This window comes from Felis catus, chromosome A2 (assembly GCF_018350175.1).
Source record: "Felis catus isolate Fca126 chromosome A2, F.catus_Fca126_mat1.0, whole genome shotgun sequence".
Taxonomy (NCBI): Eukaryota; Metazoa; Chordata; class Mammalia; order Carnivora; family Felidae; genus Felis; species Felis catus.
In genome coordinates, this window is record NC_058369.1 from 132,973,704 (window position 1) to 132,998,538 (window position 24,835).

A 24,835-nucleotide genomic window follows, 5' to 3' on the forward strand; every position below is an offset into this window, starting at 1 on the left:
TTAAAAAAAGACATTTTTATTAAATAAAGTGTTGTTTTAAATATGGTAGATAGGAGATGGGCTAGGCATAACAAGGGAGAATTTCTTTCTGCTTGGAAAGGTCAGGAAACTCTTTGCAAAGAAAGTGAGACTCAAGCTTAGTCCTGAAAGATAAGCAGGGGTTTGCTAATATGCAAAAGGAAGGTACTGCAAGAAGAAAAAATGATTTTCCTGGCAGAAGGTTCTTGCAGTCCAAAAGTGTAAAGTCAGTCATTCATTTAGCCATATTTGTTAGCACCCAACTGTGAGGTACAGTGAGCTACAAACTGGGGATACATGGATGAATAAAACTAACATGGACTGTGCTTACCTTCGTGGAATTTACGGCCCAGTCATACGAGAGTATGCAGCCTTTAAGAGCTTTGGATTAGCTGTCACACAGGATACCTGTGCAAAAAGAAAGCATTATAGAACTCAAGCAGTCTCCTTAAGGATAACGATTAGGGAGAGGTGGGGCTGTAAGAAGACCCCACCCTATCCTCCCTTTTAACCCTTTAATCCTATTTTAGAAATGTGTGCCATTAGAGAGCTTTTTGTAGAGAATGACATAATCAATGAGTTCAATTTTCTAAGGTTAGAGAAACAGCAGTAAAAAGGATTGACTGGACTCAAGGCTTAAGAATTAAAATTGGATATTCAGATAGCAGATGATTCTAGTAGGTAGTCAAGAGATAAGATGGAGCCAATATTTGTGGTAATGAAAGGGAAATGAGTAAAAAAGAAAACACTTAGAAAGCAGCATTGACAAGGTGTGGGAATGGATTGAAGCTGAGTATAAAGGGATAAACCATATCTTTAAAACTCTGTGTGTGTGTGTGTGTGTGTGTGTGTGTGTGTGTGTGTGTAGTATAGGTTGGGGGACTGCCATTTGTCTTCCTCAAAATTGTGTGACTAAGATTTGAGAATAGGAAGGAGTTCACTTTTGTATCTGTTTGACTTTGTGATGCCTGTGGGACATCTCGGTGGAAACATTTTTGTCTCAATAGTTAGAAATACAGCTCTGAATCTATAAATATTAGCCAGTTTTATACTAAAGGTAGAGAATTGGGTGACTTTAGTATTATATGACAGCCAAAGCCTTGCTATTTTGAGCCATACTCATTCTTTTGAACCAATCTTTGTTAAGCAACTACTATATACAAGGTGCATACTATTCTTAGCTGGAGATGTTCATCCACACACTCGGGCACACACATACACACAGGCTCACACTCACACACACTGAAGTCTCTGCCTTTCTGGAATTTACATTCTAGGGAAGGAAATAGCCAGGAAGCAAATATATATTATAATGTACAGATAAATACTATAATGACAAAGAAAGTTGAAAGTTAATAGGATAGAATCACACCTCGTTTAGATAGGTCAGTCAAAAAGACCTCTCTGATGAGAAACACTATAGCAGAGATATTAAGGAAGTAAAAGATGAAGCCTTGTATGTATGAGGGATTCTAAGCAGTGGGGACAATGTGTACAATGACTTTGAGTTGGGAATGTGCTCTCTCTGTTTAAGGTTTAACAAGTAGTAGAATGAGCAAAGGGGACAGTGCAATGAAATTCAATCTGAGGGATAGCAATTGGCCAGTTTATATATAAATTTTATTCTAAGTAAGATAGAAATCCTTGGAGATCTTTAAAAGGAAAATTAACATGATAAGATTTAAAAGGTATTTTGGCTTCTGTGTGCACAGTATATGGAAGGGGGTAAAAAGGAGAAAACAGAAACCAGATAGAGCAGGAAAAAAAATGATGGAGGTTGTGCTAGGCTGGTAGCAAAGTCTGGAAGCATTCCAAAGATTTTGCTGATGGGTTGATGTGGGGGTTGATAAAGAGGAAATCAAGGATGATTGCACCATTAAGGATTTGTCCAAATTGGTGACTTGAGAAAGAGCAACAGTTTTTTGTTTGTTTGTTTGTTCCCTTGTTCGGTTGGTTGGTTTGGTTTATTTGGCTTTGATTTGTTTTGTTTGTTTGTTTGTTTGTTTGGGAGTGTTTTCTTTGGGGAGGGTGCTTGTTAATAAGAAGTTCAGTTGATGAATTGTTAAATTTCATATACTTATTTCAGAGGCTAATGTTATGATCAAGGCAAATATAGAAAAACACATCGAGTTCATGGAAGGCATAGGGACTGGAGCTATAAATCTACGAGTTGTCAGCATACAGATGGTATTTAGGGTCATGAATCTGAGTAAGGGCACCTGATGAATGAGAGAAGAGAAAGATGAGAATCAGAAGGAAGGGAAGAGAAGACAGCCATAGACTTAACCACTAAGATTTGGAGGAGGTAGAAGACATGCAGAGAAGGCTGAAAAGTAGCAGCCAATGTATAGACAAGGGAAAGGGAAGATGGATGAGAACTGAGAAAGATTGACATTTGAAAGATGAGGAGAAAAAGAGAAGCTCACATTCATTTTTGTCCACATCATCTTTCGTGGCTTGTAAGAAGTGAGATTCACATTGCCATGTCCTACTTTAACTTTCACATTTAGAGTATTCTGATGAGACCTGCTGAATGAGATGACCAAAAATTTCAGCTCGATGCGATTCAACTGTTCTGGTTATTGGTGAAGACATTGGGTTTTCATTTTTTATCACTGATTTGTTATTCTGTTTTTATGGCTAAATGCATAAAGACCAGTGTCTTTTCCATCCAGTTAATCTTTCTATGGCTGTGTCAATTATTCAGTATTTGAAGCTCGGCAAAGAAAAGCCGAAGAAATGGGCTAGAAGTGGATGGCAAGTGAAAATAGGATGATAAGAAGAAGATAGGAACAAAAATTAGTTCAGACCTCACTTTTGCTTCTGTGAAAGGGCTCATTCTTCATATTCATGACTTACAAGGTTTATTTTATAATTTCAAACTTTTCCTCAAGTTAAGACTTTCCATAGACAAATGCATAATCTTTTGAACCAAATGGATATAAAGATAGAATAAAGAGCACTTTAAAAAATACATACTGACATGTCTCTATGTCTCTTGATACAAACTGGTTGTGTGCCGTGCAGTGAAAAAAGATATGAATCAAAGAAGGAATCCTGAAACAGAAAGCTTTTGCATCAATGAGTATGTGGGGAGGGGGGAGAAGGAATAAATTCAGTGGAGAACCAAAGACCAGCCAGATCTTTAGAGGAGAATTTATCAGACAACTTGCCTTAGGACATGTACTGGAATGCAGTAGAGGAGAAGTTAAACTTCAGGGGTTGATGGCTAGACAGTTACGCTACGAAATAAAAATTTGTTCTTACTAATGGTACATTAAATTCATAATTCATTAGTAACTTTAAAGAAGAATATTCCACTGTGGTGTTTCTAACTAACTTTTGCTTACATTATTTTCTCATGAAAGCCAACTATCCTTTTCTAAATATGTGAGGTTATGTTTAATTACTAAAATTTTATGATGCATAATCATTTACTTTGTATTTGTTATATTTTTTATCATTATTCCTATAAGTTTTCAGGAATATAGCATAAAATACTACTTTTTCTCCCCACCAAAAAAAAAAAAAACAACTTTCCAAACAACAAGGTGTAAATGGAAAACTAGTATAATAAATTACAGTTAAATGCTCATTGTATTGTATATTTTTATTAATTTATCAGCTAGAAATTGTTATAACTTAAGAGTCTGATTTTGTTTGAGTATAATCTGAGTGTTCTTTTCTTTTTCAGTATAAATTGTCACTGGCTTCACACCATGTTCTGGTGCCTGTTTATGGGCTTTTCCAATTTACATTATTGCAAGACCTTTTCAAGTGAACAGAAAGGCACAGGCCTTCATGTAAGAGAAGTGTGTTTATGAATGCTTTCATTAACTAAGATGTACTAACAGGCTGTCCCCAACTTACTAATAGGTTTTGTTGCACACAACCAGCTCTGAGCCCGTTGTTTAGAGACAGGAATTCCTGTTCCCATAGAAACAGTGTTGTATATGATCCCATGCCAACTCTCAAAAGCTTTTTTCACCATAATGTAACTAAAATAATACTAATAGAGTCTGAATCCTTTCGCCTGAGTCCAGATCTCTGATGCCCTCTGGACCCGACAATAGAAGAGTCAGATAGAAGTGGCTCCATACAACAATTCCCATGGAAGCACAGGGAGAAGTTTCTCAAAGCATGAATGAGGAGAGCGGGCCAAAGGCTTGCTCTACCCACTAATAGGGTTCTCCAGGGAGCTGGAGTGGATAAGGAATAGGGTTTTGAAGTAGGGATGTTATCTGCTGGGAACTAAATGGAGAATAAAGTAATCTGAATTATTTACAAGTCTTAATTTTATTTTTATTGTACACCTTCAAAATTGGTGATATAGTAAGAAAAATAGAAGAGAAATTGGAATGCTTAGAGTCAAATTAATATTATTTAAAAACTTGGTGACCTTGGTAGATTACTTAACTTCTCTAGGCCTACTTCCATACTACGACATGAAGGGGTTTAATGAAACATTTTCAAAGTCTTTTTTTTTTTAGCTATAAATTGTTTGATTCTGTCATAGCAGTGTCAGTAATGAGTAAAATATAGTGGAAATGGAACCAATGAATGGTTGGGGGATATCTTCTCATTTCCCATGCACTGTGTAATGCATTATATCATTATAATGAATAATAATGGTAGTAATAGTAATAAACATGACACAGTTACTAAGGTTATCAACATTTTACCTAGTAGAACAGTAGTCCTCAGACTTGGCTAATCATCAGAGTCACTGAGGGAGCTTTCAAAAAACTGACATTCTCAGATCCCACCTCAAACTTAATCAAATGAGAATCTTCAAGACTGGAGCCCAAGAATTTCTTTTTGTAAAATAGCTTCCTGTGTGATTCTGATGAATGAATGGGTAGAGAACCATTATAGATGTCCTTAGTGAATTAAAATAAAAATTTAGCATGATTTGCAGTTTTCATAACAAAATTTTTGTATAAAGTGTTTGTTTCTCAGTATTTTTCTTAATCTTTCTGAAGTCCAATTTAAATATAAATCTGCAGAGCAAGCCATTTCTTCTTAAAGGTAAATTTCAGCTAAAAGTCCTAAATCTTAGAATCTGATATAATAGAGTTTTGTTGTTGTTGTTGTTGTTGTTTTACTTTTTTAAAGTTTATTTATTTATTTTTGGAGACAGAGAGAGAGAAAGAGAGAGAGAGGAAGAACAAGCCAGGGAGAGGCAAAAAGAGAGGGAGAGAGAATCCCAAGTGGACCCCCTGCTGTCAGCACAGAGTGCATCACTGGGGTGGACCCCATGAACTGTGAGATCATGACCTGGGCCGAAACCAAGAGTCAAACGCTCAACCTACTGAGCCTCCCTGGCGCCCCAGAGTTTCCTTGTTTAAATGTTCATTGGAAATGTTCAGTGTTAAATTACCTTTTCTTGTAGATTGCCAACAAAGGGCATATAGCAAATGACAAACTATTTCCTATTTTAAAGCAAAATAAGGCTCAAATTGCTAAGATTTATTTTAATAGGTGAAAATACTTGTGACATTGTGGTCACACCTGAGTATAAATTTTATCATATTAACTGGACTTTAAAAACACTTCCAAGGAGGCACCTGGGTGGCTCAGTTAAATGACCCAGTCTTGATGTCGGCTCAGATCATGATCTCATGGTATGGAAGTTCGAGTCCCACATTGGTCTCTATGCCGATGGTGTGGAACCTGCATGGAATTCTATCTCTCCTTCTCTCTACCCCTCACGTGCTTGTGCTCTATCAAAATATTAAAAAAAAAAAAAAAAAAGCACTTCCAGGCAAACCATGGAAAGAACCTCTATTGGTTTTGTATGTTTATATGTACTGTTTTTTTCTTTTTCATAATAGTGTATCTAGAACTACAAAATAAATTTAAATATGTATTTTGAAGCATAATCATTTCAATTTTTATATAAAGGTTTAATGTTTTATGTAACATTTGTAAATTAACTGTGCATTGGATAATATTCTGTAAGATTTGTGAAATTTAAATGTTTTTATTTTCCTTGTATATGAATTATCTTTTATATATTTTTCTCAAATAGTAATCGATTGACTAACTTAGCAGAAGTGATGCATGGCAGTGAAATATTACACAGATACCACAATGTAATAAAGGTAGTTTTCCAAGGGTTGCTTACGACAGCAGCGTCATTTTAACCCAAAGAGTTCGTATGAAATTGTGAGGGACTGAGAATTTTTAGAATTTATCACTTCATTAGTTTCTTGATACCATTCTTAAATAGCCATTAAAAACAAAAGAAACTTAAAAAATGTTCTACTGCTCTTTGTCACTGTTTCCAGTCACTGTCACTCTTCCTACTTTGTTCTATGCTTCTGTTCTACCCACGGTTCTTCCCCGGTGCCTATTATCTAAATCACCTTTGGGGCACCTTTTTATTTCACAGAAGGGTGACTGTCCTTTGGATAGGTGTGTTCAAGGTGTCCTTTACAGTATCCTCTACATTACGTGTCTCATCCCCATGTTTCCAAGGCACATTAAACATGACAAAGCTGAGACCTTTAAAACAGTTCTTAATAAAAGAAGAGCAGGGAGGTGGCACCACCATAGAGGCTCAAATCGCAAGGGTCTAATTTGGTGTTGGCAGGGTGAGATGTTGACAGGATCCTCTTTTTTTTTTTTTTTTTTTTTCACAGCTATTTCCATGGCTGTGGAATCACAAGGAAGGTCCTGAGTGTGTATTTTGGATTTGTCCTCAAATTTCAGAATGCCTCATTTGTGTATACCAGTGTCCCAGCTGTTGCAGACTTTGTAATGAATTAGTATTGGACTCAGAAATTGAGTTTCTGCCAGAGGATTCTGGCAGTGAACATTCTCCTATAACAACAGACGGATGATAGCAGTGGAAATGCCAGGGGACTTCACAATAGCATGTCTCAGGATTCAGTGTAATGGCTTAACTTCAACATAAAGATGATCAGAGCAAGCACAGCTTATTGTTCCTCTCTGGTGAGTGGTCTGTTAGGTGCCAGTTATGTAAATGAAGATAATTACAAGAGAGTGCCAAAATGTGTCCTCCATGAGAAAGTGTGCAGTTCTTAAATAGATCATTCTGCAATCATAAGAAGCCTTTGCGGGGGGCAACAAAATCCCCCTTCTATGAGAGGCTTAATATCTTTTGAGACATTGGGAGAAGAGTGCCATTTTGAGCAGAGGCCGATTGGGATTTCTCCAAGATTGCAAAGCATCTTCCCAGTGTGACCCTCAGAAATAAAGTTTTAATTTCCAGTTTAACTATCCATCTTTCAATAAGCATCCTTTCATATGCTTCCTTTCTGATTACAAGCCCAAATGATTAATTTAAAGAGGAGAAACATTAAATTGGAAAGCATTTTTCTTAAAAATGTATGGTTAAACAGCTTATTCCTTTGGGCAGAAGCCTCATATGTTAAAAAACGGAAACCACTTTTGAAAGGGACTTTAGCACACTTTCTGTCACGGGATAAAGTAACTAGGTGCTTATCAATCCTGTTGGTCATTTGCTTTTTAAAAGTTTTGTCTCTTACCTTCCAAAAAAACTGCTTCTGGAATACAATGACATTACTTTTTATAATCCAAAATAGAATCCTCCTTCTTAATTACCAGCCACATGGAGTTCATCCTAATGTAGAATTTTTATATTTTTTAATGAAGAGTTCTTCCTCACACTATTTTCAAGTGCCATAGTGTGGATAATTAGTTTTAAAGGCAGAACACGACCAATGATGTTTAGTGACCTCTGTCATAATGCAACACAATAATAATAAATTTTCTTAAAAGACTAAAAGCAGCACCATCAAGTAATTGTTTCCTTTTTGGTGATTAAATTGCACACTCTGGGAGGGCAGGAACATTGCCTGTCTTGTCCACATTTTCATCTCTAGGATCTAACAAAGAGTAAGGGCTTTAAAAAATGTTAGTTGAAATGAAACATGGTTCAGCCTTTAAAAAAGAAAGGAAAGAAAGAAAGAAAGAAAGAAAGAAAGAAAGAAAGAAAGATCCTGCCCTTTGCAACAACAGGGATGGACCTTGAGGAGATTATGCTAAGTGGAGTAAGTCAGACAGAGACAGACAAATATTGCATGACTTCACTTATATGTGGAACCTAAAGAAAATAAAAACAGCCAAACTCGTAGGAAAAGAGATCTGATTACTAAAGGCCGGGGGAGTGGGAGAATTGGATGAAGGTGATCAAAAAGTTCAAATTTTGTTGGAAAGTTGTAAAGAGAGTGAGTCCTGAGGGCTGTCATCCCAAGGAGAAAAACTGTTTCTTTCTTCCTTTCCTTCCTTTTTTCCTTCCTTATTTCCTTCCTTTTTTCCTTCTTTCCTTCCTTCTTCCTTCCTTCTTTCCTTCCTTCCGTCCTTCCTTCCTTCCTTCCTATCGACCTATCCATCGATCTATATGAGGTGATGTTATCTGAACTTACTGTGATAATCGTTTTCCAATATATGCAACTCAAGTCATTATGCTGTATAGCTTAAACTTGCACAGTGCTGTATGTCAATTATAGGTCAAAAAACTGGGGGAAAATATTAGGTGAATGAGTGATGTATCTACTGCAATGGCTTATCCAATTCACTAATTTTAAGTGAGAATAGAAAAATACCTACATTTATACAGATGTATTTAAAAAAAAAATCAGTTCCTAATAGGGAAGGAAAGCAAATTGAAATGAAATATTTTTGCCTGTTTGTAAAAAAGACTCAAAACGAGTGATAACGCCCAGTATTTTTGAGTAGTGTGGAATAGGCAATCTCATACACTGGTGGGATTACAAATGGATGCAGTCATTCTGGGGAAGCATTATGGGAACTTGTGCCAAAATGCAATATCTGAATATGACTTGGCCCCAAAATTAAACTTTTGAAAGATAATTGCAAGGCTGAATTATGAGGAAATTCATTGCAATGTTACTTAAAATTGCAAAACTTGGTAAATATCTATTGGAAGAGAATTATGTTAAATACAGAAGAGTTTTCTAAGAATTGAAACTAATGTATGCTTTGGTGAATTTGAATTTTTTTCATTTTTAATTCAAAGTAACTGTACTGTCTATGCCTAAATAAGTTATTCTTTCGCATAGAGTACTTCTTTAGGCATACTTGGATATAAATAAATATTAAAAAGTTTTAATAAAATTGTAAATTTTGTTCACAGGTGAATCTGGAGAAGTGTGAAAAATACTTGCATTTTTATGCGAGCAAATTCTTAAACTGAGTAACAACAATACTCAGTTATTTTTCTAGACCCATGTCTAAAATCACTGAAAGACTCTAATTGAAGAAAATGAAGTAAAGCTTTTCTGACAATCAGTAGTAAGTTTTGGATTATGACTTTAAAAAAATAATGGAGTTAATACATCGTGAAAAAGTCATGGCTAAAAGATTTTAATGTAACTCGATAAAGGGAAAGAAGTCTTATGTATGTTAAAAAGAGATAACCAATCAATATTTTTGAATTAACATACTATATAGAATCACTGGATGTTAAGAAGGAGAGATATTTTCTAAAAATGAGGCAAAAGAAATAGTACATGATTATATTTATCATACATAATGAATAATGTTATGGTGTTGCATTCCATAAATAAATAAATAAATAAATAAAGAAATAAAGAAATAAATAAATAAATAAATAAATGAAAATAAGCCCAGCCACCTTAAATTACATTGTTTCAAAAAAAAAAAAAAAAAAAATTCAGTGTCATGGTAGATCACTAGTGTATCCTCCAGAGTCATCAACGTGCAGGTCTGAGGAGCATGTACCAAGTACCAGGCATGATGACTATTCCTAGAGGGAATGCTCAGTTTCTTCCTTTATTTATTTTTAAAGTTTACTTATCTTGAGTGAGAGAGGGAGTGGGCATGAGAGTGGGTGAGGGGCAGCAGGAGAGAGAGAGCGAGTCCCAAGCAAGCTCTGCACTAACAGTGCGAGGACTTGGGGCTCGAATCCGTAACCCATGAGATCATGACCTGAGCCAAAATCGAGTCTGACCCTTTACAGATGGAGCCACCCAGGCACCCCAGTTTCTTCCTTTAGTGTACGAGTTGCATGTCAGCTATCTGGAACCAGCTAAACTTGTGTTTTACAAGTTTAGAAATGCCTAAAGAAACATATTTTTCAGTTAAGTATCTTTTGAGTCACTAGGTGCAAGCTCCTGTGCTGCACATTCTTGGGGACATGATTCTTTAGAAACACTTCTAGCCCTTGGGGAGCTTTCAGTACTAGATCCTAAGTGTAAGTGAATGTATTCACCTACCAACTAGGAGTGTCAGGATGACTTGAGTTTTGGTGTTTTTTTTGTTGTTGTTTTGTTTTTTAATGTTTGTTTATTTATTTTGAGAGAGTAAGAGAGAGAACAAGTGGAGCTTGGGTTTTTTTTTTTAACAGAAATATATTTTGTGCTAATGTAGGATGCCCAGACTTGTTCCCTGGGTTTGGATGTTATGTATCTTCAAAAAGTGGGCCACCCCAGACTGGACTGGGAAAGTATCTCTTCCAAAGTATCTCTTCAAGCATGACTAGGAGCCTCTGGAGCCCCACAGGCTTTGCGGGGGTGGGGGGGGTGGCATTCTGCCGGGGCTTGTGTCTGAGCCTTTCCCTGCAGCCACTAGGCAGCAAACCACCCTGGAGCCCTCTCCCCAAGCCATGGACCAAATGGAAACAATAAAGCATTTTGCATCAAAAAAATAATGAAGTGAAGTGAAATGAAATGAAATGATATAAATAAAAAACATAAAATAAAATAAAAATATAAATAAAGTGGGCTACCAACCAAAGTTTGCTAGAAAAACTGGTGACAAGGGGACAAACAGTTGTTCTCTCCCAACCTTCCTAGTCTTCAGTCTCATTGTGGTAATGGAGATAAGCTGGAGAGTGAAAACAAAATAGGAGAGGAATAATCACCTTTAGGAAATATATTTCTTATCAAGACATTTCCTATAAACAAAGAACCTTTCTGGGCCCTCCTGTTTTCTGCCTCTTCATCTCTTGGTTTCTACCAAGGGGCACTATTTTCTAAGTGGATATTATATTTTTTTATTTACATATTTATTTTCTAAGAACCCTATTACAGATAACTCAATATAAGAAATGATTAAATTTTTTAATGTTTTTTTATTTTTGAGAGAGAGAGAGAACAAGCAAGCACACGAGTGTGTGAGGGGCAGAGAGAAGAGGGCGTCAGGATCCCAAGCAGGCTCTGTGCTGACAGCAGAGAGCCTCAAGGGGGGCTTGACCTCACAAACCATGAGATTATGACCTGAACCAAAGTCGGATGCTTAACTGACTGAGCCACCCAGGAGCCACCAAATTTTTTTTGCCTCCCCTTGGTGCCACGCAGGGTCATAAATTTTTTTTTATGTTTATTTATTTTTGAAAGAGAGAGACAGAGCATGAGCAGGGGAGGGGCAGAGAGAGGGGGAGTCACAGAATTGGAAGCAGGCTCCAGGCTTTGAGCTGTCAGCACAGAGCCTGATGCAGGGCTCGAACCCACAAACTGTGAGCCGAACCTGAGCCGCGCTCTGATGCTTAACCAACTGAGCCACGCAGGCACCCCAGAAATGATTTTTAAATCAGAAAAATATTTTAACATTCTTGATAGAATTAAATTTTAAAAACTCAGCACTTAAAAAAGATTTTTAGGGCAAAAGCACAGAAGACTCCATAAAAATTACATAAAAAGGTCCTTATTGATATACTAAGGTGATGCTTTTTACCACCATCAGTTTGGATTGTATTCAAAAGAATACCTGTATGGACCTTATATGGTTAACTACTACAATTTGCCACTGTATATGCTAAAGATAGTGTAACCTAAATTCTGTGATTGCTGGAACACAAAATGGAAATACCCTGTGTTCTTCTTTTAGGGGAGTTTGTCCAAGATCTCTAAACTCTAATCTTAGGGAATTTGTTTCAAACTGAATTACACAGGCATATATGTGCTTCATAATTTACACTGTGAAACAACATAGCCTAAAAACACAAAATGCTCACTGTGACTTAGTAGAAATGTATTCCTACTTTCATTCATTCAGTCACTATTTTTTTAATGCTTGCAGTGCTTAATCACCAATTAGTTGTCGATGACTGGCATTTCTTCTCTTCTGAATTTTAGGTCTTGCTCTTTAGATTGCCCTATAGGACTAGTAAATTGTAAAGTGCTTGGGGAGAAGGAATTTATTCAGGTTTCATCACTGGAGGGAAACTTGGAATGTTACTGGGATTAGAACTTGGAATTTCTGAGACCTCTTTCGCAACTCTGTCATTTTGTTTCTAAGAACACTCTGATTTTAGCTTGAAGGGCTTTCCTTTAGAGGTTCTCAACCCAGTGCCTGCACTTGAACTAATCAAGGCCTCTCCCTTCCTAAATGGTTTTGTGCTCACTATCTCTTCCTCCTCTGGGACTGGCTTAGTTAGCTTCTGGGTTAAGTAGGCAGAGGCTCTCCGCCTCAAGGCTCTTTCCTTTAGATCTCCTGTAGCATTGCCTCCCCTTGGTGCCACGCAGGGTCATAATCTTTGCCTCAGGGTTCCTGGCTACCAATCCTCATCCTTGCTGAGGGGAGGGTGAATAGAGAGCCAAGAGTTTTGCATTTTTCTCATCTCTGTGTCAATTGCAGGAAGCTAGAATATGAACTCTAACAAACTTTACCTCTGCTTTTTTTGGTCTGGCTTTTCCAAAAACTAGTGCACTTACTTTTCCTTTGGAGTGGTCCACCCCACCCTTATGCTATGCCTTTGTAGCCCCATAAGCTTTCCTTCCCACAGGAAAGCAGCCCAAGCCCCCAAGTCACTCCCCTGACTCACCTGTAGAATATGGCTATAGATGACGTTGTTATTCATTAGGACTAAAGAAAGATTTCCACTGATGAAATAAATAGAATTCACCTTTAAATGAAAAACTCAATATAAATAAATCCCTGTATCTTGGCAACATATTCTGAAATACTTTTGTCACTGGGGTTGCCAAATATAGCAAGTAAAAATACAAATAGTTTCAAATTAAACTGGGCACCCTCTATTTTATCTGACAACCCTACTTCTAAATCTATCAGAACATGGTACATATTATTTAATGCCTATTAGCAGATGCTATTGTTTTGTGCCTGGTTGTGACAAAAGATGAATATCAAAATATTTTCATCTTTAATATTGGGTTTTTGTTTGTAACCACCATCATAAAATAAGTGTCTAATAACTTCAAAGGCGCTGTCTTTTTAGGATAGTGGATCGCCTTTAGTATATAAGCTTGTTTGTCTAGTTCTCATGATAAGTAAGGAAAAAGAAAACATGAATAGGATCTTAGAATTCTTTACGCTGGTTCTAGTTGACACAGCTAGCGACGTTGTTAATGACTCAGAATGTATTTTGTTCTTTTTATGCCCAGTTTTTGCCTTTTTTTTTTTTTATCAAATAAAAGTCTCTTTAATGATCTACTCTTCCTTACCACTCCTTGTGGAAAGGGCATTAGCTTCAAAGTCAGCCAGATAGTTGTTCAGATCTCTTACGCCACTTCAAGGATATGTGAAACAGCTTGAACATATAACCTACCTACTCTGAGCTTCAGTTTACACTTCTATAATAAAGGAGGGTGTCTCCAGGATGAAATGAGATAGCATGTGCGAGGATTTAGAATGATAGCTGGCATATAATGAGCACTTACCGAGCATTAATTCTCCTTTTTTTCTTCCTTTTTGTCTTTGCTGAATCCCCACAGCCACTTTCTGTACCTCTTAATGGCATGCAGCACATTTGTGCATTGCGGGGTGGTTATATTGAATATATTTTTCATCTTTCCTCTACCATATTAAAAGATCCCTGAGGGCAGGTGATCCCATAGCGGTGGTGATGTGGGTCTGCGAGAAGACAGGGGTGTAGCTCACCAGTATATTTGTAAAGTTATAAACCATTTCAGACTCAGCAGAGATTAAAATACAACTTTGCAAAATATGATAGGACACGAAGCTGTTCAGATATTTTTCCTACCCGATGGGACATTTTTCTACTGAGTAGATTGCAGAGAAGTCAATAAATATTGAGGTAAATTTTCAGGAATTACCATATGCCAGGCCTGGATAGTTTAAATGCACATACCTGTTTAGCAGTCTTTATAAAGCTAAAAATCAGTCGTCAGTCTCCACTGCATGGAACCTAACCTACGTGCTTACACATAGAAGAACTGATATCGACTGTAGGAATTATATAAGTTCAAAAGTTTCACTTGAAATAATATTACTTTATACTTTAGCCTTTAAAATACTTCCAAATACATTTTTTTCTCTGATTTCACAAATCAGGTAAATATTAATAGCACTTAATAGACAAGAAAATTAGTGCTCGCTGTGATCAAGTAGTCCAAGTTCATCAACTAATAAAAGGCGAAAGAATGTCTTCTGAAATCTAGTCAATACCATTACATCATATTTTCTCTTCTAGTTACAAAGAGGAGCTTTTGAAAAGTCAGCTATGCCAATAGTAGCAGTGTCACAGACATATTTTATTTTGCTGTCTTTTCAAAACTAAAGACAACCAGTCCTCAGAATGCACAATAACATAGCATATATTGTAAGTGACTCTTTCGCTTATACCTGATATAATTGGAGATGCCAGGCCCCTTGGCCAGGTTAAAAGTATAAAAAGACTCTGAGTAGTGATGATCCCAAATTAGAGCAGTGGGAAAGTAAGTAGTTCTTTATATAGTTATGGAGGCAACATTTCAGAAGACCTCCGTATATCTGTATGTCATCAGTGTCTGCGGAAGTACATTTCATACTCTAACATTTTATATGCCAGTTTTTACTCTACTAGCTGTATTTCTCAGAACAATGAGAGTAAAGCTTTCTCAGTTTTGTTTCCTCAGCAGTTCCAATCTTTCTCTCATTCTCAGTCAATTCCTTATTGTCTGAATTAATTGAGACTATTCAGTGTGAACTCTTTCCTCTTCCTACCTCTGCCTGGCAAAGTCACCTGTCCTCCCTTGTCTTCAAATTGTCTCTGAGCATGATGTATTTCTTCTCCCCACAAGGCTGTCACCTGCTCCCGCTCCTTGAGTTAGGCCTCTTCACATCCCTTCTAGTGACTTCCTCCTTTCTCCTTACTACAGCGTCTGTTTCTTCCCGTTAGCTTATTAGCAAACTGTCTTTAAGACAAACAACAAACACACACAACCTCTCAAACTATAGTTCTTTTTTATTTGGTCCTTGCAGAACTATCAAAAGAATTGTTTGCACTTGTAGCCATGGTTTTCCCCTATAATTCTCTGCAGTCTAATTTCTACTTCAATGCTCAATGGGAACTGCTCTCTGATAGGTCCCATGCTAATTATCAAATCAACAAGAACTTTCATTAATCCTTAGCCTCTTTGAGTTTTTGGTATATGAGAACCCATTCATCTTCTCCCTCTACAATTCCTTTTTTCCCCCTATTCTCTATTTTTCCCAGCTTTGCTGCGATATAATTAACATCACAAATCTTTTATTTAACTATATAACATTTTTAATTGGATGTAATTTACATACCATAAAATTTATCCTTTTTAATGATACATTTCAGTAGATATTAGTATATTCACAAGTTTGTGCAACCATCACCACTGTCTAATTCCAGAATATTTTCTCCCCGCTCCTAAAAAGAAACCCCATACTCATTAGCAGTCACTGTGTATTATCCCCTCCTTCCAGCCCCTGGCAACCACAAATCAACATTGTCTCTACAGTTTTGCCTATTCTGAACATTTCATATAAATGTATCATATAAGATGTGGCCTTTGTGGCTGTGTTCTTTCACTTAGCCTATTTTCAGGGTTCACCCACATTATAGAATATATCAATACTTCATTCCCTATTATGGCTGAGTAATATTCCATTGTATGGATAGACCACATTTTGTTTATCCATTCATCAGTTGATGGACATTTGGGTTGTTTCTACCAAAAGGTAGAGCTTCTTGTTAGACACGAAGCTCTTTGAAAGTAAAAACAATGTCACATCACCCACCCCCCACCTCCAGAAGTGTGCAGTGCTTAGTGCTTTGCTTGATACATGGAGCATACTTGCAAAAAAAATTTATAATGACAAGTAATTTTTGATGGATTTTATTCTTACAAATATTTTCCCAAATTCTACCTCTTTTGTAGTTTTATTATGAAATTACAGAGGAAGTCTAGAATACAGGATTCAAATAATAGTTTATTTTCAGATATACTATAATTTAGTAGCGTGTATTTTCAGTTAATATCTAGTATGCAAGTTGAAATTATAAAAATGTGGCAATAATAAGTCTTGAGTCCATGTCCAAACTAAAGATGGTATGGGCCTCATATTGAGAAAAAACAAAACAAAACAGGGGCACCTGGGTGGCTCAGTTAGTTAAGCATCCGACTTCATTTCAGCTCAGGTCATGATCTTGCGATTCACAAGTTCTAACCCCGTGTCAGGCTCTGTGCTGACAGCTCAGAGCCTAGAGCCTGCTTTGGACTCTGTGTCTCCCCCTCTCTCTGCCCCTCCCCCACTTGCGCTGTGTCTCTCTCAAAAATAAATAAACACTAAAAAAAATTAAAGCAACCAAAGTGTTGTAAGTATGTGAGAAATAAAAAGTAAATCCGAAGAATGTTTGAAAAAATAATAAAATATTTCATAGTAGAAGAGAAATAACTGAATGTGCATAAACCATTGCAGTTCCTGGAACATGTACCATAATAAAGAGATACTGTAAAAATATTAATTTTAACAATTTTAATAAAATTAGTTCCAATTCATCTTTACCTTTCATACTTGGGAGTTTTGCAGTTGGATGGAATTCCTTAATATGTGAACAGGAATTTTATTTAACATTGCTGTAGATTATATTAATGTTCTTTACGTGTTCCATTAGCAATTCATTATCATTAGCAACTAAATAATAAATAAAATAGAAATCTGAATAACAGGCTACTTAGTATCATTTACTGTAGCCTCTGGAATGCCAGCTCTAAGGAAGAGAACCTGTTCATCCCATTGAACTGAGTATATGACGCTAGACCTGAAAAAACAGCAACAACAACAAAAGCCTGTCTTAGCCATAACTTGCCATGAATTCACAGGCTTATTTTATGGAAAGGTTTCTGAGCTTATCTGGGAGTTTGGAGCCATATTGGAAGATACTGAATATTGGGTTTGGATCTGAACCTTGAGGACTTCCTTAGAAGTCATGTGAGGGTGACTTGAGAATCTAGGCCATCACACATCCCGTGCCTCAATTTTCTTTCCTTTGGATCTACATCATGAATACCGAGCCCAGACAGCCTGACATTAGATTAGTAAACAGGATGCTTTATTATTAATAATTCACTCTTATTATACTACCATGAAATAAATGATCTTAGCTTCTCACTTTAACTTCCATAGTAGTCCACACTATGAACACCATATACCTACACATTTATTTTTTAACTTTATGTGAAGTATACTGGAAAATAAAAATAACAATTATTTTTAAAATATTTTTTGGTAATTAGCTCTTTTTTCCCAACAAACTTAGTCTAATTATGTATCATCCATGATAAAATGAGAGGTCAATAGCTACAGATGCATAATTTCACTCTGATAGATTGCTGTTTGAAAATAGGATATGACAATTAGATGATTAATTTTCTTCTATTAAATAGCATTACAAGACTTCAGATTACATTTATCAGTATATTCCCTTTAGTGAGAACATAATGCGAGGAAAGGCCAAACAGAATAGGAATTCACATCCTTTGTGGAAGCTCCGAATATGCTTTTTATCAACCACACTTGTGAAAATAATTAGACAATGAAATTCTGTTTGAAAACTTATTTCACGTTCAGTTTTCAAAGTAACATGTTAAAGACGTCATATGTTAAAGGTTAAAGCATGTGAGTATGAGGAGCAAAATTTTGAATGTCCTGCTGGCATTTTTTTTTTTTTTTTTTTGGTACTGGTTATCTGCAAAGTATACACCCCTTGTCAGTATAACTAGGGAGTGCCTGTGTAAACATTCTTGTTTTGCCTGTTCCACATAATCGTTTCTTGTATCATATTTCTTCTGACCTCGCTATCTGAAACCAATTACAGGAGATCCATTTGGGCTGCATCTATTTTCATAAGAAGCCTAGGCAGCAGTGTTTTTCTCAGAGATGAATATCAACATCAAATATGCTTCTGAGTGCTTTGTTATTTATGTTTCAGAGAGATTTTGTAGCCTTCAGCTCTCAAGAATGTGTCATGCTGTGCTGTTTATACATTGAAGATATTAATGGGTGTAGATGCCATTTTTCATTTTAATGTCTCAAATGCAACAGGCTGATAGGTTAAGCATTCCTATTTTTATAGGGAGAGATATGAGTGATGTCTGTTTTCTCCCAAAATATACATATATTTACTTTGAAAAAAAGAAGTTATTTATTAACCTTAGAATGCTCAACATTTTTGGTTTCACTGGGTGTTTCTGAGCTATTCTCAAACAATTTTACTCCTTGTGAACGTTTTCAGGGTTTTTCAAGATATTGATCTGACAGGTTATAAAGCTTTTTTACTCTTAATTCTCATAACGACCTACTCATTAAAGTCACTGTCCATATATGAGATTCATAGGTAGCATAAAATTACTACTGTTGTGGAGGGGTGATAACTTGAACTTCTGTTTTTCTTACAGAATTTTAGTTTATTTGAAATTAAACAGTAACTATTAGGAATGCTGTTTTCAGTAAGTATTTTTTTAAAGTTTTTATTTAAATTCCATTTAGTTAACATACAATGTAATACGTGTTGTGGAGTCAGATGCACTGAATTCTGAAAAACTTGTGCATTCCCACACCTCTGCAGCCTAACAAAAATATATCTTTAATCTGTTGTAAAAATTTTTATTCATTTTTCAAAATACTTTAATTTAATCTGATTCCAATTTTTAAAATGTCCTATCTTAATTTTCTTTCACTTTACTAAAATTAGATAACTTCATTAAGTAAAGTGCACTATTAATTCAAAACAAATGTGTTTTTGGAAACTAGATATGGTTTGGCTGTCTTAGAAACCTCTTTCTTATTGTTCACTAGAATCACACTCAGTCATTATTAAAGGAGATTCTGTAAACATCTCTTGTCTTTGCTCTAATTTTTTTTTTTTTTTTTTTTTTTTTTTTTTTTGCAGAGCAGAGGGTGATCATATAAATCCTAAATAGCTCATAGAACTTAATGAATGGCCCTGGAATTTATCTTTTCTATTTACCAATTGAAGTGGACAAGTGATTTTCAAATTAATATTTTATGTAATTTGACACCTAACACCTTATATTGATGAAAGTATTTTATCTCATAATCTTTCATCTTTTGGGTAGTTACAAAATAAATTACTAAGATGAACTAAATATCTGTGAGCAATTGTTTATTAAAATTCAGTCCTAAAATGATATCCAGAATGCTGGGAATAAAAATGTCATGTGATGCCTGCAGTTAGAATGCACACTGCCAGAGATGCCTGCTTAGGATAAGTTTTAAATCATTCCTGATATCTTAGAGTTGTTTTTTGTTCTCCTGACTTTTATGTTTGCTACGGCAGTCTCTACTGCTACTAAAAGAATGTTGGAATAGGCAAATGTTTGTTTTTTTTTTTTTAATTAATTTATTTTTTTTATTTTAGAGAGGAGGGGAGAGGGGCTCTTTTTCGTAAGAATTTGTACTGAAAGATGATCCTGGACTATTAAAAAGAAAACTTTTTTTAACATTTATTTTTGAGAGAGAGAGAGAGAGAGAGACAGAGCACAAGTAGGGGAGGGGCAGAGAGAGAGGGAGACACAGAATTGGAAGCAGACTCCAGGCAGGCTCTGTCAGCGCAGAGCTGACGCGGGGCTTGAACCCATGAGCCATGAGATCATGACCTAAGGCAAAGTCAGACGCTTAACCAACTCAGCCACCCAGGCACCCCCGATCCTGGACTATTTTAAAGATAACTCTCAATGTGCGTGGAAACCAAGGTACTTTAAAAGTTTAGCCAGCTGTCTGTCGTATTCTACTATTACTATTACTCCTGTAAAAACATGCACATGTACACGTATGCTTTTGTCCAGGGAATTTTCATGTGCTGCAATTTCAATAAATCTAATTTTCTAGTGTCTTTCTATAGCCACTGGGTGTTGCATATTCCATTGGATTTCTTGTGTGGGTTGAGCTGAATGAGTATCATGCAGGATGGTGACATGAATAGGGCCCTAAGCTTGGAAGACAGCTTAGAAGTTCAAGCCTGAACTTTTGACCAAACGATGCTACTGCTTTGTGACTTTAATCAAGTTATTGTCATGTTGGTGCTTCAGTCACTTGTCTGGAAATTGTGAAAGCTAAGCTAAACAATGTGTAAGACTTATGTCCAGCTCTAGAATTGTTCAGTTTATTTGTAGTAACTGGTCAAATGATCAGAGGGTTCCAAGAGCTTAGAGTTCCATCAGGTATTGGTCGAGGATATCCAAGTCAAGGATGGCAGGAACACTCAGCGATAAAAACAATCTGTGTTCCGTGGTAGTTGTTCCATTCAAACTTTTACAAATTCAAATGTAAAAAGATTATATTGTAGTTTTTCTTTTAGGTTTGGATAAATGAATATGCTCTCTTTATAGGTAAAAATCACTCATTATGGCGCCATATGTGCTCCTTTCCTCCAGCTTTACTCATTGCCATCTAACGGTTTCTTTGATGGAACAGAGAGAGACAACATGGCACACTGGAATGCACTCTGGCCTGGAAGCGGGAGACCTTGAACAAAACACTTGATTACTCTAGGCCTCATTTTCTCATTTGTTAAACTGAGGGCATCAGCGTACATGATTTCTATGATTGCTTTTAGTCCCAGCCGTCCATGATTCCAAGATTCACAACTATGTTCATCAGAATCCTTTAAGAGTAATAAATGGCTACAGAATTAAATATAAACTCAATAAGTCTGTGTGTACACAAAAGGGGAAAAACAGTTATATGAAAAAGATGAGGCAAAATTTGTGTGGACTGTGGCAACAAAGGCAAAGATAGTTGATGGATTTTTTTTTTTCTTTTCTTGAGAGTTTCACATAGGCACAGCCTAAGTCACACTATGGTAATTTCCACTTGCACAATATCATTTGGAGTTATTTTATAAATTGTGATTTAAAAAGTGAAGCTGTATCATTTAGAATGTTAAATGAAATCTTTTAAACTAAGTTTTGTGATAAAGTATTTGGGGACTTTTTTACTTGGTCTTTTATTTGTCAAACTGCACTTCACATGAAATTGCCTGAGTTCACTGGAATGTGCCATCCTTAGAAACATCGAGGTAGTAATTACTTGAAAAATTGAAAAAACAAAAGATTGCTGCTCTGAGTGAGTGTGTCTCTAAATGTAAAAAGTGTGCTTTACAAACTATGCCAGATCCTGCTCCGGGAAGACAAATCAGCGTTGTTAGGGGAGGGTGCTATAGTGCCTTCAGTTTGTTTACTTTGGTTTCTATGTCTGCCTGCCTTCTCAGAAAACTTGCTTGGAGCCAGACTGTAGCAGCCCTCTCTCTGTCTTTTCATAATTGATCAGGGGATGACTGCCTTCCCCGAGGGTTAAGACGTGGCAACTTTTTCTGTTTGCTCAGCATCTCAATGCAGTAGTTCAAACATTGTTCACACCAGCTGGCAGTGTAATGCCATATGCACATCTTGTCAAAGCAACTGTTGTCATGGATACTAGAAACTCTCTTAAAAACCAGATCATTGATTCCAATCAAAATTGTACTTTTTATCAGCTTAGAATCTCAATTATGATAGTAGAATATTGATCTAAGATATTCTCCCATCATGAAAAATTTACCTTGTATTCTAAAACAATGAAAAACAGAGTAGGGCAATGATTTATTTTAGTTTTATGTGTTGAGAAATTTCATCATTAGTGTTCATTAAACTCAGTTGTTGAGAGAAAAAATGAGTTTGCAAAGTAGAGGCTCTTAAAAAGTTTTTTTTTTCCCTTAATTTATACTGCTACCCTAAAAGCATCTCAATATGTATTTTTTCATGACATTCGTTTTTATATAAGTTTATATAGTGTACTCACCAAACTGCCCCTCCTCCTGTAAATGAAATGCTTAATTTCTTATGTTAAGTTTTGTTTTCCTGAATGGGAAAAAAAACATAAAAATAAATGAAAACATCTTCTATTTTGATTGGTATTCTGTCACACATAGAAACAAACCTGATTGGTTGAGTGGTAATTTCTTTGTTCTCTGATTTTGCTAAGAATGCAAATGAAAACCACTCAATTTTATTTGGCATTAAAACTGCACTTTATTTTGTCAAAGGAGAGGTTTCCCCTTGAATTGTAAGTACAAAAAAAGTGTTTTTAATCTTTGGTGAAAATCCTTATTAATTCACTTTCAAGATAATCTGATGTTGATTTGTCAAATTTAATTACAGCTTCCGGTAACACTTGAAGTCTACTGCTTTTGCTTCAAAATTGTAATATGAAAATGCAAATTGAATGATAATTTAAAAGGGAGTGGGCATTTTAGTTGAACACTCAAAGACAAGTTCCTTGTGGAAATGAGGTTATTGATGCAGTTTATGATTTTTTCCTCTTTAAGCACTTTAAACAAATTAACTTTATTTCCTGCAGGATTCCATGTATCTCCATGACTTTAAGTAAAGTTGTGTATGTGTTATATGTGGAGTTTTTGTTTCACATTAGAAGATATTTAATAATTCTCTCTAGAAGGGAGGATGGGAAAGGAGCTGTCATACATTGAAGCCTTTTACTATTAACCAAGGAATAGCCAATTATTGATAATCAATTTACCATTCAACAAAGTATTTAGATATTGCTCCCTTTTTTACTTTTAGGCTCTCCAAGCAGCTAGACAACTTCTCTTACAGCAGCAAACAAGTGGATTGAAATCTCCCAAGAGCAGTGATAAACAGAGACCACTGCAGGTTAGTAAAGCATTCTTGTCCTTGAGATCTTATTTTAAAAGATGTTCGTAATGGTAACAAATGTGCAGACCCAGTTGTATACATTCAGAAAACTATTACATTTGCATGTGTTGCTAATTTTAATTCAAAAAGAGAGCCCATTTTACTTTTTGGAAAGAGAAAAATATTTTCTATTTCCATAGATTTCAAAAGTGTACAAGGCCACTTATTGCAAAAATTGTATAGAAACCACATTTGGTATACGTAGGCATAAGAAGTTTTGTATAAAACTCCCTTGTGGGATTTTAACAGAATTTTATTCACAAGTTAAAATAAAATGTGAAATTTCTTCTCCAAAAGCAAAGCCATAGTAAGATGGTGTGGAAAGGGACAAAGCAGTCTTAGACAACCTCCGCAGTTGTATCCAAGTGACAAATGCAGAAAACCTCCAAGGTTGCCAGAAAAACTGTTTGAGTTTGCCAAGGAGTTATTGCTGTTGCTACAGTTATAAAAACACATTCTGGAGTTTGTTGTCCTTATTCACTATGTTTGTCCTGTGCAACTGATAGTATATGTATGTCCTTTAAAGTAACTTTTTCTTATGTAATATAACCACTGTTTCATATAGTCTTACCCAGGGTATATAGGCCATTGTTTGGGGAGAAGAAGCATTTTTAGGGTGTTGTTTTTAATGTTTGGAAGGTAGAATCTGGAGTTACATAAAACATCTTTCAAAATGTTTATCAGCTCTGTTGAAAGATAAGCAATGGTTTTTCCTGAATCCTGTGTTATATGTAAGCCTAATAAGGTAAGCTTAGTTTAAAAAAAAAAAAAAGTAAGCATCCTTCTTGTTCCTTTATTTTAACAAAACAATCTTGGGTTTTTTTTTTTTTTTTTTTTTTTTTAATGGCCTAGCTGTCTATTTTCATTTTCAGGTGTATTCCCAGATGCTAGTAATTAAATCTTACATGATGGCCTTCTGAATGACAGAGAATTACAGGCTACTTATCTACACAATCCAGAAACTACTTATTCCCTAAAAACTGGATTAAATTTTTGGTCCCTAAACAAATTTGAGATCAGAATATATGTTGTTGGGAACCAGCCCTTTCGTGGGAGGTGGGTGGGAAGAAGGAGGACTTGTGGAGAGGGGTTGTGTTCCAACCGTGTAAAGTTCAAATGTCTGCCATGATTGCAAAAGTTGTAGTGAATCAGCCTGAGATTAAGATTCGTTTTAACTTTAAAAAAAAAATAAATGTCACATTCTTTTGCTTAAACTAATCAGTAGTTTTATGGTGACACACTTTTCTCACCATCATCTCTCCCCAAGTAAATGACAGTGATTGGAGTATTTCCATCAAATTCTCTTAGTCAAAGGGAGCCTCTCCATACATTTACATGACAGAGAAAAATCTGCATAGAAGTCACATAAGATAGCAAATGAAATATTTTCCTCACTGTAGCTTCAGAATGGGAATTTTGCACTGTTGTTGGCATAGCAAGGGAGGTTTAGTTGCTGGCAGCATAAGCCAAAGGTAGGAGTTTATTTTTTCGACTTTGGGAAAAGCACTACATATTGTCCTAATTCTATTTTAACATGCCCCTTGATAAAAAAGACAAAGTAGTTGTTCCTTCCTCCCCAAAGCTAAGTCCAGTAGAAGCTTCTTTATTGCTGGTTACCAGGGTATCTTTGGAAAGAATGGTTGGGCTTTAGTTTGTCTTTCTTTTTTTTTGTTGTATTGGAGGGCAAGATTTGATACTTTGTTTAACTAAAATATACATAATTTTTCTTGGAAAGCACACACATATAATGTAGGAATATTAATGACTCTAAAATAAGAAATTGTTGCTCATGTACCAAATGTCGTATAAATAAAATTTCGGGCGGAAGTCCTCAATTTTGTTATTTTATTGCGAAA

At 35.8% G+C, this 24,835-nt stretch overlaps 1 protein-coding gene across 15 annotated transcripts in view; it reads left to right on the top strand.

The window, feature by feature from the left end:
- The window catches only part of FOXP2 (forkhead box P2), a 565,307-nt gene that overhangs the window by 386,004 nt on the left and 154,468 nt on the right, over positions 1-24,835 (top strand). For 14 of the 15 annotated variants that reach the window (XM_045041043.1, XM_023240626.2, XM_045041055.1 and 11 more), the window contains 1 exon segment: positions 22,848-22,937. In XM_045041043.1, the coding sequence (XP_044896978.1) occupies positions 22,848-22,937 (90 nt within the window). 15 annotated transcript variants of the gene reach the window in all.